At 39.0% G+C, this 15,313-nt stretch overlaps 2 protein-coding genes across 10 annotated transcripts in view; one reads left to right on the top strand and one right to left on the bottom strand.

Moving 5' to 3' along the window:
* Positions 1-15,313, top strand: part of map4k3 (mitogen-activated protein kinase kinase kinase kinase 3) — an 87,892-nt gene that overhangs the window by 23,009 nt on the left and 49,570 nt on the right. For all 9 annotated transcript variants that reach the window (XM_062968910.1, XM_062968908.1, XM_062968907.1 and 6 more), the window contains 3 exons: positions 7,868-7,923; positions 8,932-8,979; positions 13,992-14,034. In XM_062968910.1, the coding sequence (XP_062824980.1) occupies positions 7,868-7,923; positions 8,932-8,979; positions 13,992-14,034 (147 nt within the window). The remainder of the gene's footprint in view (positions 1-7,867; positions 7,924-8,931; positions 8,980-13,991; positions 14,035-15,313) is intronic.
* Positions 1-15,313, bottom strand: part of tmem178a (transmembrane protein 178A) — a 92,358-nt gene that overhangs the window by 66,079 nt on the left and 10,966 nt on the right. The window lies entirely within an intron of this gene.

The raw sequence follows: 15,313 nt of genomic DNA, 5'->3' as shown, positions 1-15,313 counted from the left end.
GACAGTGCATCACCACAGTCACACTTATGTAATCATGCAAATGCTCCATCCCCAATAATAGACCAGGAGCAACAGGAACATCCTTGGGAGAGTAATGGGCTCTCGGATGTATCTCAATGGATTGTCATTGATGAATGCACTGGGGATGTTGAGGAGGAGGACAACACTTTACACCTACATGATTCACTTCAACAGGAACACTCTTCAGGGGACATACACACTGTCTTGCACAAAAGGGACCCTGTCAATCCTCAAAGGAAACAGGTCTTGGTAGTAGGTGACTCCCTCCTTAGAGGAACGGAAGCCATCATTTCCAGACCGGATGGGATGGCTCGAGAAACATGCTGCCTCCCGGGGGCAAAAATACACCATATCACTCAGAGGCTCAGCAGGCTCCTAAAGCCCCATCACCCTCCCCACCTTATGTTGATTCATGTAGGTACCAATGACACCGCTAGGCATACTTTTCAAAAGATCACAAATGATTTTCGAGCTCTGGGAACAAAGCTAAAACTGTATAATGTACATGTGATCTTTTCATCCCTCCTCCCCGTTGTAGGACATGGCTCTACAAGGGCCGGAAAAATAGTACAGGTCAATAACTGGCTCAGAAAATGGTGTCAAGAGGAGCATTTTGGCTTCCTTGACCATGGTCTACTCTTCCAAGAGGATGGACTACTGGCAAGCGATGGGGTGCATCTCACACAAGTAGGAAAACATCTTTTTGCACACAGACTCACAAACCTCATCAGGCGCACTTTAAACTAAATCCACTGGGGGAGGGGAACAACAGCCTGGCGAACACTATATTACCCACGACCACAGGGAACCGCCGTAAGGCTAAACGGAGGGCTGCACAAACACAGCAAGGACCAAGTACAGAGAGCACAATAATCCCAAATAAACAGTTCGAGGGGAGGTCACAGGGGCTTACATGTCTTTACACTAATGCTCAGAGCATGGGAAATAAGCAAGACGAACTCCAACTCCTAGCACAGCACCACACATACGATGTCATAGGCATCACTGAAACCTGGTGGGATGACTCCCATCACTGGAATTTAACCATTGAGGGCTATAACCTCTTTCACATAAATAGAACAAAGGGGAGAGGAGGGGGAGTAGCTTTATATGTCAAAAACAGTTACGTTGCAGAAGAAATGCAAGACTGTAATCCGGGAAACCAGCTTGAAAGCATCTGGATAAGAATCAAGGGAACCGGGACTCAAAAAGATCTTGTTGTGGGTGTCTACTACAGACCTCCGAGTCAGGATGAAGGACTTGATGAAGCCTTCTGTCAACAGCTGACCAAACAGGCACAAAGAAGAGATATAGTAGTCATGGGCGATTTCAATTATCCTGATATCTGCTGGAAAACAAACTCAGCCAAGAGTACAAAGTCCAACAAATTCCTCACTTGCCTTGCAGATAATTTTATGGTCCAGAAGGTAGAAGAGGCAACAAGGGGATCAGCAACTCTTGATCTAATCTTAACAAATGTGGAAGACCTGATCAATACAGTTGAAGTGGTTGGATCCTTAGGGGCAAGTGACCATGTGCTCCTGCAGTTTGCAATACAAAGGAATGCTGAAACTAAGACAAGTCAAACACGCATTCTGGACTTTAAGAGAGCTGACTTCCAAAAAATGAAGGAATTACTGAGCGGCATTCCATGGACGCCGATATTAAAAAACAAGGGAGTTAAGGATGGATGGGAGTTTTTCAAAAGTGAAATACTCAAGGCGCAAATGCAAACAGTGCCAACAAAGAAGAAAAATAAGACAAGTGCAAAGAAGCCAGAATGGATGTCCAAAGAACTTCTAACTGAGCTAAAGCTCAAAAGTGACATGCACAAGAAGTGGAAAAGGGGAGAAATCACCAAAGAAGAATTCAAACGTATAGCCAACTCCTGTAGGGAAAAGGTTCGCAAGGCTAAAGCGCAAAATGAGCTCAGGCTTGCCAGGGACATAAAAAACAACAAAAAAGGTTTTTTTGCTTATGTTGGTAGAAAAAGGAAGAAAAAGGAGGCGATAGGGCCACTGCAAGGAGTAGATGGGGTGATGGTGACAGGGGATAGGGAAAAGGCAGAACTGCTTAATGCCTTCTTTGCCTCGGTCTTCTCACAAAAAGAAAGCCATCTTCAACCTCAGCAACATGGAATGGACGAAGGATTGGGGGAAATCCAACCCCAAATAGGGAAACAAGTTGTCCAGGAACACCTGGCCACTCTAAACGAATTCAAGTCCCCAGGGCCAGATCAGCTACACCCAAGAGTATTGAAGGAACTAGCGGAAGTTATTTCAGAACCACTGGCAATCATCTTCGAGAGTTCTTGGAGAACAGGAGAAGTCCCAGCAGATTGGAGGAGGGCGAATGTGGTCCCTATCTTCAAGAAGGGAAAAAAGAACGACCCAAACAATTACCGTCCGGTCAGCCTCACATCAATACCAGGCAAGATTCTGGAAAAGATCATTAAGGAAGTGGTCTGCAAACACTTAGAAACAAATGCGGTCATTGCTAATAGTCAACACGGATTTACCAAAAACAAGTCATGCCAGACTAATCTGATCTCTTTTTTCGATAGAGTTACGAGTTGGGTCGATACAGGGAATGCCGTGGATGTAGCATATCTAGATTTCAGTAAGGCCTTCGACAAAGTCCCCCACGACCTTCTGGCAAACAAACTAGTAAAATGTGGGCTAGACAAAACTACGGTTAGGTGGATCTGTAATTGGCTAAGCGAACGAACCCAAAGGGTGCTCACCAATGCGTCGTCTTCATCATGGAAAGAAGTGACAAGTGGAGTGCCGCAGGGCTCCGTCCTGGGCCCGGTTCTGTTCAACATCTTTATTAACGACTTAGACGAAGGGTTAGAAGGCACGATCATCAAGTTTGCAGATGACACCAAACTCGGAGGGATAGCTAACACTCCAGAAGACAGGAGCAGAATTCAAAACGATCTTGACAGACTAGAGAGATGGGCCGAAACTAACAAAATGAAGTTCAACAGGGACAAATGCAAGATACTTCACTTCGGCAGAAAAAATGGAAATCAAAGATACAGAATGGGGGACGCCTGGCTTGACAGCAGTGTGTGCGAAAAAGATCTTGGAGTCCTCGTGGACAACAAGTTAAACATGAGCCTACAATGTGATGCGGCAGCTAAAAAAGCCAATGGGATTTTGGCCTGCATCAATAGGGGAATAGCGTCTAGATCCAGGGAAGTCATGCTCCCCCTCTATTCTGCCTTGGTCAGACCACACCTGGAATACTGTGTCCAGTTTTGGGCACCGCAGATGAAGGGAGATGCTGACAAGCTGGAAAGCGTCCAGAGGAGGGCAACTAAAATGATTAAGGGTCTGGAGAACAAGCCCTATGAGGAGAGGCTTAAAGAGCTGGGCATGTTTAGCCTGCAGAAGAGAAGGCTGAGAGGAGACATGATAGCCATGTACAAATATGTGAGGGGAAGTCATAGGGAGGAGGGAGCAAGCTTATTTTCTGCTGCCCTGCAGACTAGGACACGGAACAATGGCTTCAAACTACAGGAAAGGAGATTCCACCTGAACATCAGGAAGAACTTCCTCACTGTGAGGGCTGTTCGGCAGTGGAACTCTCTCCCCCGGGCCGTGGTGGAGGCTCCTTCTTTGGAGGCTTTTAAGCAGAGGCTGGATGGCCATCTGTCGGGGGTGCTTTGAATGCGATTTCCTGCTTCTTAGCGGGGGGTTGGACTAGATGGCCCTTGAGGTCTCTTCCAACTCTACTATTCTATGATTCTATGATTCTATGTTGGAATCTGCCCTGAGTTTCCTCGGGGAGATAGAGTGGAATACAAATAAAGTTTTATTATTATTATTATATTATACTAACTATGACTAATTTCTCAATGCTTTATTTCCCATACCACCACACTTTGCCACAGCACAGTGACTGGGCACAGCTAGTAGTATATATTCATATGAAAAATCTTATGGGCCTCTAGAAGTTGCTGGATTGCAACTCACAACAGCTGCTATCAAGCATAGTCAGTGGTGAAAAATTTAGTGCAAGAACAATGGAAGGGCCACTTGATTCCCACTTCTGTTTTATATCCTACCCTTTTCTGATAAAATTAGACTCCAGGCATCGTGCAGATCATTGTAGATCTACTCAGCGTCTGTAGATTGCAAATAGAAATGGAGATAATGAGGAATTTAGGATCCTGCTTGGAGTGAAAGGTCATTTGGAGCCGGTAACAGAATGTGTTGCAGGTCACTCTTGTAAAAAATATAAATCCCAAGAGAATTAAAAATAAAATAAATAGCTGTAAAAACAGCAACATGGAGTTACGGTGTGAATTTTTGCATCACTCTTGCAAAATTTGCAACAGGCCTGTGTCCTTTTCAGAATTTTTGTTGAATGTTACATCATTTCTCTTTGTTAAGTGTCTGTATGGTGTCAGAACTTGGAAAATGTTAACCATGGATGAATCTACTCTGTACAATTAGTGCAGCTTTATACCACTTTAACTGCCATGGGCCAATGCTGTGTAATCATGGGAGTTTTAGTTTGGTGAGACACCCCCACACTTTGGCATAGAAGGCTAAAAACTTTGTAAAACGATAACTCCCATGATTCCATAGCGGTGAGCAATAGCAGTTAAAGTGGTATCAAACTGCATCCATTCTACTCCCCTCAGGCCTTCTTGTTGATTCCTACATTAAGCCACTCAGGGCAGGGCTGTGACTGCAGCCTCACTGTAGAAGACTGTGTGATGGTAGGAAGTTCCATCTCCACCCACATTTTGTGATGCAGCTCTCAATGTGCTCATGACACAAAGAGCCCAGGCTCCAAAACTGTGTCAGCTGTCACCATTCATAGGTCATTGAGTCACATTCATATAGACTACAATACACCATATGAAATGGCTTGTGGCCACATTTCAACAGACACATAGACACAATGCAATCTTAAGTCATTTCTGTATGATCAGGCAGTTGATGAGCAAAGCAGTTCCTTGTTGACTTCTTTCTGCTCCAATATTCTTTTGGATTCAGTTTTGCTAGTTTCTAAGAATTGGGGGTACATGTAAAGTGGGTGGCTTTTTTTACAGTTGAATGATTCCATGACCTTTCTTATAGTAAAGAAAAAGAAGTTCTTTACTTGTATAAGTGTGTTGTGTTCTGCCTTTGTGCCTCATCATTTTCGTGTTTCTCTTTTAAATGCAGTGATTGATGTCCTTGTGTTGGTGCCACCTGTGTTTTAGGAAATGAGCTTATTTTACATTTGTGCTTGAACAGATGTTGGGAGCTAATGCTTTCCTGTTACTACTGATTTTGGCCGCAAAGCTGTTTTTTAAAAGTGTGAAATAATTCTGTCTTTTAATTAATTTCCAAGCTGTTTCTTATATCAGGCCAGCATCAACAATTAGATTTGCAAGTACTTTAGTGATATCCAAAATACTTCAGCAAGCACTCTGTGTTGCTATAGAATTACTTAACACTTTAGATGTTGTTCATGTAATTATCATCTTATAAAAATTGTGTAATATAGTTTATGTATATTTTATGTATAAGTATACCTTATATGTAAAAGCAGAGCTCAATACAATCAGGTCACAGATAGTAAAGGACATAATAAACCAGTGATGAAAAGTTCCAGTTGTCACTGGATAGGAATTCCTATCATCCTTCACTATTGGTTATGTTGAATGAGGTTGATAGGAATTTATTCAAGTAATAGCTGATGGGAGCCCCTCCCCCCAAGGACTAACTTCCACTTGGGGGCCCAACATGAAGAAAGGGGGTCAGGAAGACAACATTCTACCACGTCTCCTATGTCATCAGATGGGAGCCCCTCCCCCCAAGGACTAACTTCCACTCGGGGGCCCAACATGAAGAAAGGGGGTCAGGAAGACAACATTCTACCACGTCTCCTATGTCATCAGATGGGAGCCCCTCCCCCCAAGGACTAACTTCCACTCGGGGGCCCAACATGAAGAAAGGGGGTCAGGAAGACAACATTCTACCACGTCTCCTATGTCATCAGATGGGAGCCCCTCCCTCCAAGGACTAACTGCCACTCTGGGGCCAGAATGAAGAAGGGGGACTAGGAAGACACCTGTCATAGACATAACGCCACCAAATAGAGTACAACACAGTTTATTAAAGTTACAGAACACAAAAATGCCCGTAGAAAACAAAGGACTAGGCAAACACTTGTCTTCAGTGTGAAAAGTAACTGAAATAGCTCCGTTTAAACTAAAACGGTTCGAAGGAATAAACTGGATTAAACAGGAGTTTAATCCGGATTAACTCAAAAGTGCTTACTTCAGCCTGGCAGTTTAAACAAACAAAAGTTGATAAACAAAGGTCAAAATGAACATCAAAAGCTGGCAGCAGATTCCTCTCTGCTACCAAAAAAGCTACAGATGAGTAACTCAGGCTGTTACTCCTCCGTGCAACGAGCGAAATCCGGGTCCAGGCACATCAATCAGGATCACGGCGGTCAGCAGGGTCCCAGTCCGGTCCGAGGTCGAAAGCCAGGTGCAGGCGTCTAAGGTTCCACGAGTTCCACCGATAGCCACAGAAAGGATAGTCCAAGGTCGTAGTCAGTCAGTCAGTCCAGCGTCAATCCAGAGTAGGTAATTAATGTCCGTCAAAAAGACGACAGAGGTCCAAGCTATCAAGATTGAACACAAGTTGCACAGAAAAACCCCACACAGTTCCTCCCGCCGTCTATGCCCAGTGTCCTTGGTAACTTACGTATCCAGCAACGAATCACACCCGTCTTCAGGAAGTTCCCAAACAAGAGCCCAAGCGTTCGTCCAGATTACCTTGCCCAACGCAATTAGCCATTGATCATAAACCCCATTTTATCCAGTTCATAACTCCTCATCGCTGTCAGCTGCTATCCTAATTCCAGGTGCCTCATCATCATCATCCTCATCAGAGCTAAAACACCTTTGACTACGCCCCACAGCATCCCCAGCTGCGGATCCCGTTCCATCCCTCCAGCCCGTCCATGGGTCTGATCCTGCAACCCGCCAATCGCCTCCCATGCTATCAGTGCCGGTGACACCCAAATCCTCCCTCACACGAGTCCACTCCATGTCATCCTCCTCTGAGCTAACCATCTCTTCCTCCATTCCCTCGGTAAAACCCTCAAATGAGTCTTCATCTGTTGGTTCTGCAAATAAGTCCCGGAGCCGTTTCCTTTCACGCTCCTCAAAAGAGTCTGACTCTCGAGGAGTCTTACGACCCCGTCTCCCAGTACCGGAGCCAGAAGGCTCAACCATAACAACACCATTCCACAATGTCTCCTGTATCAATATAACAATATAATAATATATAATACTAATACTATACTAATAATATAATATATTGTATGTACATATAAATTGTAAGCTGCCCTGAGTCCCCTCTGGGGTGAGAAGGGCGGGATATAAATGTCGCAAATAAATAAATAGCTGACTAGTTAGTTTGCTGTAGACTTCAATTCAAAACAACAGCAAGATAGCACTATCAGCCCATGCTTGGGTTTCTAGACCAGAGTTTCTTAAAGTAGAGGTTACAACCACAAATGGAGTTGCGAAGGTTAGTGGTGGGAGTTGCAAAAATTTGGCCCAAAAAGCGTATTTTGCATTTGTATACCTATATAATTGGGGTCATGTAAAAATGTCTCAGGTGGAATGTGATCATGAGTGGAAAAGGTTTAAGCCCTGCTCACGATAATAATACTTAAGAATTTTCAAAAGGTTATAATGTTATTTTAATGTCTTTTTACATTTATGGCCAGAAACATTTACCATACTTTTTCTTGTGTGAGAGAATGATATTTGAGAGCGATCCTTAAAGTTAACAGTGAAATGTAATTTTTTCCTCTCTTCCAGTGACTGGACCTCTGTCAGAAATGCAGATTGCTTATGTAAGCAGAGAAACACTACAGGTGAGAAAAATATTTCCATTGTTAATCCTTGAGGTAGAAATAATATGGAAGAAAAAGATAATGCACGTTTATCCATACAACTCTGTGTGCATTTTGGCTTAGGATATTGGAGGGAGACTTTTATGTGTTGCACATACACTTTGACTTTCAGAATTAGGAGCAAGGTGAACTATTCAGATAGTCACAAAAATTATCTATGTTTACTTTCAGGTGTTCCATAGCCAATAAATGTCTATGTTTGATGTTTTTATAGTTTAATTGTTTTAATCTACAGTTGTATGTTTTTGATGTAAATATGTGATATATTTTTATATATATGTAAGGCATTGAATTTTGCCATTGATTATGTTGTAAACCGCTTTGAGTCCCCCCCAGGGGTGAGAAAAGCGGTATAGAAATGCAGTTAATAATAATAATAATAATAATAATAATAATAATAATAATAATAATAATAATAAAATAAATGATGAAGGAGAAACCTGTGGAATTCAAATTCCCAAAATATTTATTGAAAATGAAGCAGCAATGTGTTTTTTTCTCTAGTTCTGATGTCCATATTAGTATACATAGGAGTGTAGGCTTCACTGTACTTGTGTGTATTTCTTTCAGACTTAGTGCTTTTGCCTGACTTTCAGTTATTGAAAATATCCATAAAAATAACTTTTTACAAATCTCACTTCATAGGAGAGTATAAATTTGATTTGTTTCTGCTTTTTTCCTCTTCCGCCATGTGTTCAAGCATATATCGAGCATGCAGTAATCATGATGTAGAGTAGTGTTAGCGAGCCCAGAATCAAATGTATTGATAAGCCACTCATTCCCTCTAAGGGTATTGGAGCTAATTTTGTTGGTCTCTTCCTCAATGTATTTTAAGCCTAGCCAGTTTTAAAACTAGAATATATACATGCCTCTTTTCATTTTCAAACATCTCATTAGGGTTTTATTGTTATTAAGAACAAGATGTTCATATGTTTTTTCTAACTATTTTGTGTATGTTTTTAATTGTAGGGATTATATTATCTTCACAGTAAAGGAAAAATGCACAGAGACATAAAGGTCAGTCTGTTTAAATCCGTTCCTCAGGTGTTTAAAACTCTGACTTCAAATATTAACTTCTATAAACAGAAGCATCATGAATTTTTATTCTAAAAATATGAAATGTCTTCTATCAAGGAGAAAAATGTACTGTATTATGGAAAAGTGTGTCAAAAGACAATATAATTGGACTTTCTGTGAGAATGCCTTTGTTTTGTAATAATTGTACATTGTTTGGTGATAAAGAAATACTCTTGATGTTGAGGAGGATGTAAGATGGGATCTCACGTACCCTTTGCACAAGCAGAAGGCACTTCTGTTCCTGTAAGGGACTTTGCTTTTCCTATATTACAATTTCATCTCAAGCTATCCAAGAGGGTTTCTTAGTCTTTGGCTTGGCTTTTGATGGGCCATTGGAGGCTGCATAAGAAAGATGGTGGGAAAGGGCTGTTGTACTTGCCTTTTTTGGATCTGAGTCAGAGTTCAAGAATTTGAAGGAAGTAACATTTTTCATCTCTGTGTCTGGGACAGTGACACGAATGAGTGCCTCTAAGTCATAGTTCCTTCTGATTTTTTAATTGATGCATACTTTTTCTTTGATTCGAAATCCATGTTTTGCTGCCTTGATCTAATCAGGATTCTATAGGCATTGACTTTGGTTTTGTTAAGTATTTGCCACGATATTACACATTTTACTACTGAATACACTACCTTTTTAAAGTAACTAATCAAGCTGTTCATGCAGATTTCCTCCGAGTTAAAGGTCAGGACAATAATGCATTTTTCAGTATGTTCTCACTAGATTTTTAAAAAGTATTTTAAAAAAATACTTAGATACGAAGTTCCTTAGTATTTTATGTGTCCCCTTGTATGTGATTTTTATCTAACCTATATTTTGCAAATGTCTGTCACCAAATGTAAACCACCATTTTTCCTTCTTGTGTTTGACTTCTGCCTTCAATATTGTATAGCTGTATATTAGTGACGTTATTTCAAATGTTAAAATTATCTCTTCAAACTGATGTAATATAACACTGATGGTTTATTAATACTAGTCCAAGAGTATAATTGGTCCTCTCTTGCTCAAACTTCCCCATAGACACTATTACTGTGTTTTATTTTTTCTTATGTATCATTATTTATTTTTCTTCTTATTTGGTGTTTTAGTTTCAACTTTCTCTGGATTGTAAATGTGATTGTTATTATTTATATTGTTTTCCTAATTGTAAGCCACTCCAAGTCCCCTTGGGGAGAGGAGGCGGTATATAAAAAAGCTTTATTATTATTATTATTATTATTTATAATAATTGATTATGATAGAGATAGGAAATGATCATACATTAAATTGTAACATAATGTGACTCTTTAACTGTAAAGATTGCTGAGAATAGGATTTGTAATGGAGATGTGTAATGCTGCAACCTTAACATGTTAAACAGAGTTTGGATGCAAATCTGTCAGAGGTACTTTGTACTTTTCCTTCATGGCGGGGTTGGACTAGATGACCCGTGTGGTCTCTTCCAACTCTGTGATTCTATGATATAATTACAGTTGTGGGATTGTTTGTGTTACCTCTACACCAGTCCTTAATCTACTCAGAATTATATTCTAAAAGTTTGTAAGGTGAGCCAGAAATTTGTTTGCATCTGGAGATGTCTTGCAAAGCAGAAGGCACTTTCAGTTTAGTACACAAATTAGGGTTCTTGACTTGTTCTCTCTGCAATTGCCAAGTCGTTCTTCCGGAAGCAGGACAAAAATACAAAAAATGATCATTTCAAAGTAATGTCTCAATTATAAAATAGAAATTGTATGGTTTTAATAAATTGTAAATACTAATTTTATTTGAACAAATGACTAATATTAGATAACTACAATTGCGTATCCAGCACACTGATTTGTTCAGCAGTGTGTTTTCTAAAACATGGAAAAAATAATTTTAAAACCATTTTAGTATTTCTTTCCTTATCATGTAAGGAAAGCTCTATAAAATTCATGGGATCACCACAAATAAAAAGGTGGCTTAAAAGCACATACACACACAAAACATTCTTTAGTTCTAAATTAGTAGGGTTTAAAGGACAGGTAGGGTTGCATCATTATTCAGGTAATATATGAAGAAATAGCAATAGAAAATTCAATTATTTAAATTTCCTTAATTGCATCCTATTACTCCTGTCTTGTAGACCTGTTAAACTTACAGTATTACATCTTGGATCACAATTTGGGTGTGGAGTGTACAGGGGAATAGGAAAAGCCCTATTCCATAAGCTGAAGTCAGCTAATACTAGTTAAGATGCCAAGTGTTACTTCTATATAGTTAGCATTTTAAAAGGAGTATCTAAATGTAGGATTTCAGTGCTGTTCCAGTAATAAAGACTAAGATGAGGCTAGTACCACAGTACATTGCTGCCCTCATACTATTCTAGTTTCCTGTGGTGCTCTCAATGTTATCTGATTTAGCATGTTTGGTTAAGAAGTTATATTTGAATTTATTGAAAGCTTTAGGTGGAAATTATTTCACTCCACATTCACTGGGCATCAGGGCACAAGACCCCCATAAAAATGGGGGAAAAAACTTCAGATGAAGATATTGCTATTATTTATCTGAGATAATACCTCTCCGGGAATTTCTAGATCTTCCAACATAATTCTGTGGTCAACTTTTTCTGGGTGCTGACCATAAAATTGCATTGGAGTTGAAACTAGAGATTCCTCTATAGGTGTTTTGTCTAGAAATCCCTAAGTCCTCTAGCATGACTGGAGGAAGTTTATAGAGCCACACTGGAGTACCTCAAGATTCCCAGAGAGAACATTTTAAATAAAATCTGTAGAAAATCAAATCTGCAAAAGCCACAACTGCAAATGTGGAAGAATGATTAAAGTAACAAAAATAGCAAATACTTTCCTTATATACTTGTAACAACATTTTTAGGGCACATGCCTAAAGAAAACTGTGCCTGATAATTCTATATCAACAGTTTTAACTTTATTTTGCTGAATACAACAGGTAGTACCTTCTGTTTCATTCATCCACTCTCTGCACTATTTCTCAGTTTCATTTCCAGTTGAGAAGGGACTGATTCGGTACAAATACCGTGTTTCCCCGAAAATAAGACAGTGTCTTATATTAATTTTTGCTCCCAAAGATGTGCTAGGTCTTATTTTCAGGGGCTGTCTTATTTTTCCATGAAGAATAATTCACATTTATTGTCGAACAAAAAAAAAATGAATGTTTATTATATACTGTAAAGTAGTTGTCATCACAAACCAGCATAACCAGACAAACTGCGAATCCTATCAAGAATTTCTTGTTACTACCATTATTTCCATGTACAACACTCTACGGTACGTACATTTACTGATCCTGGATGCTCTGGTGTTCTGTTCGTTGGACATGCTTCCAAACAAAAACTTTGCTAGGTCTTACTTTCGGGGGAGACCTTATATTTAGCAATTCAGCAAAACCTCTACTAGGTCTTATTTTTGGGGATGTCTTATTTTAGGGGAAACAGGGTAGTTGAACATTGTACTTTCCTAGTGCAGTGTTTCCCAAACTCTGATCTTCTAGATGCTTTGGCCTTCAGCTCCTAGAATCCGTAATCATTAGCCAAGACAGCTGAGGTGTCTGGGAGTTGACGTTCGAAACACCTGGGCACTAAAGTTTTGGACACAAGTGACTTACGATATTTTGTCTAGTTGACCTATGCTTGTATCTGATTGAGAAGCAAAAGATTTTATAAAATAGAAGCAAACCAGCTTATCCATACATTTGTTAGTCTATTCCTTTGAATGCTAGTGCTTGTGAATGCTTGTCTCCTTAAAATAATAGAGGTTCATATAGAGCAGTGATTCCCAAAATGGGCACTACCGCCCATCCCAGTCCTGGCCACCCATTTGTGGCCCCGCCCACTCCCCCTCCCAGCCCTGCATCTTGGACTAGGGGAGAGGCTCAGCCCCGCCCTCTTGAGGAGGAGCCACGGCCACCCCTCTAAGCCACAGCCCCCTTTCCAGGGGGCGCCGAGTAATATTTTTTCTGGAAAGGGGGCGGCAAGCCAAATAAGTTTGGGAACCACTGATATAGAGGTTCATTTAGCCCACTTAACATGCTGATGACAGGACAACAGTCCAGGCAAGCATAATTTCAGATATCACATGACAAAAAAAAATCTCTCTGGGTTTATTATACTTTTCTGTTTTCTTAGGGGAGAACACAGGCCTGAAATAAAAAAATCTAATTAGCTCTTTTAATAATGGCCACCAGATTGGAAATTGTCAAAAATTCAAAAATGGGAGACCTTTCAATAGGGAACTGGTGATGCTGATAATGGGAAGCATAGCTAATGGAAGAACTATCTGATATCGAGATTTTCAAAGGCCACAGAGAGCAAAAATCTTTTGTAGAGAGATGGCTCCTCTTTATTGAATGTGTTAACCACAGTGCCCAGAAAGCAACTGCTGTCTTATCACTTAAGATTATGGATGAATGTAAAATTGCGGCAGTCTTCAAATTCCTACCATGTATTTTCTCCATCTCCCTCAAATATCTATATAATGTTGATTTTTTTAACTTGGTTTTTTTGTTTGTTTTGTGGTTATTTAGTAAATTAATAAAAAAATAAAATGCCAGAAAAAACCCAGCTGAGCCAACTATGGATAAAGATATATGTGTATACATGTATAGAGATATAGCATCACAGAGATATAGCATTAGAACGTTTTCTGCCCTCATAGAATGATAGACTGGCGCTGTATCATATTTCATGGTAACTTGATGCAGGTGTGTTAAAATATTCTCTTTGAAGCTTTTGTTCCAATTTGTCTCTATATGTACATAGGTGGTTTTGTCTTAAAAGTAGCTGCAGTTGGAATTAGTGTGAAGCTACTTCTATTTTCCATTCATTAGTGTTGTTCTGGCAGCAGTTATGTTCCAGCTCTAACATTCATATTCTAAATTTTTAGAATGCCATGTGACTGTTATATGAATTGATATTATTAATAAGAAATTAATAAGAAATGTATGTTTTCCCCCCAAGGGAGCCAATATTCTTTTAACAGACAATGGCCATGTGAAATTAGGTATGTATTTCTGTGTAGATTTACTTTTATACAATAAATGTTAGTAATATTATAAGCTGTGAAAATATCCAAAAGGTTTAAAAGTTCAGTGTTGCATCTTTGATACTCTCAAAGTGAAATCAAAAATATTTCATCAGATTGTGGTCAAATAAATTGCATGCACACATAGCAAATTATTGCTTTGACACTTTTATTACAATAACTTCAACAATTCAACAATTAGAGACACTACTTTAAAAAAAAAGCTCCGTCTTCAGCTATCAGAACTTTCTGCTGAATGGGTTTAAATATGTATTATGTTATTATCTTAAAGAGAACTTTTACAAAATGATGAATCATTAGTATATGACATCAGAGGAGTTGTCCAGAACGTATAAGGGGTTTTTGAATATCTGCTGGAAAAGTGAACAAGGAGGGAAGATGTGGTGGATGTGTAAGAAAGCAAAAAAGTTCAGAATCCAAATACATATTTTGATTTAGATGATTTTGAAAACTAATGTAATGCTGTTTTAATATGAGTTAGATATCAGAAGAATTGTATGAGGTAGTTTGTACAGATTGGGCTGGATTATATTATATGTGTATAGTCACTGAAAAGAAAGTTATGTTACCAATCAATTTTTCATATTTCTTCTTTATATATTTTCTGTCTGTGTTTTTCTTTTTTCTTTATTCACTTTTCTTGTGTTTTATTGTATAGAAAAGGCTTATAATAAAACTTTAAAAATATTCTGCTAAAACTGGAATGCTCTGACTTGTTTGTTTTTTTAAAATCTGTATTCACTTGTAGTATGTTTGGAATGTGGCCATTGTTTACTTTGACATATTCCGTGCCATTTAAATTAACAAACCTTCATCAGTTTTTAGTTTAAGCATTTTGAGAAGTTTATCTTGGAGTGTAATCTCAATTTTTTCTTTACAATCCATTTTTTCTTTAAAATTCAAAAGACATAGAGGTGAAAATTAGGTTCCAATGCAGTTTGTTCAAAATTCAAATAACCATTATTAAGAATTTTCAAGAAATGTTATATTTTGACCCTTTTCTGTAGGCTCTAAAGAAAATATACAGTACTTCTCTTTTTTGGTCTGAGGATAATCAGCTAGATCTGACTGTTAGTCTCAACTGTAATAGACTCATTAAAAAAACAGGGGCTGCTTATGCAAGTTCCATTGATTCAAAAGATTTATTCTGGTTGGGACAAAAAGTTGGATTTAGCCCAAAATATGTAGTGAAAAATGGGACTACAAAGGCTTTCAAAGCTTGTTTCTAATAGATTTT

This window comes from Anolis carolinensis, chromosome 1 (assembly GCF_035594765.1).
Source record: "Anolis carolinensis isolate JA03-04 chromosome 1, rAnoCar3.1.pri, whole genome shotgun sequence".
In the NCBI taxonomy this organism is placed as follows: Eukaryota; Metazoa; Chordata; class Lepidosauria; order Squamata; family Dactyloidae; genus Anolis; species Anolis carolinensis.
The sequence above is the reverse complement of the archived record's forward strand: the minus strand, read 5'-3'. Positions and strand labels throughout refer to the sequence as shown.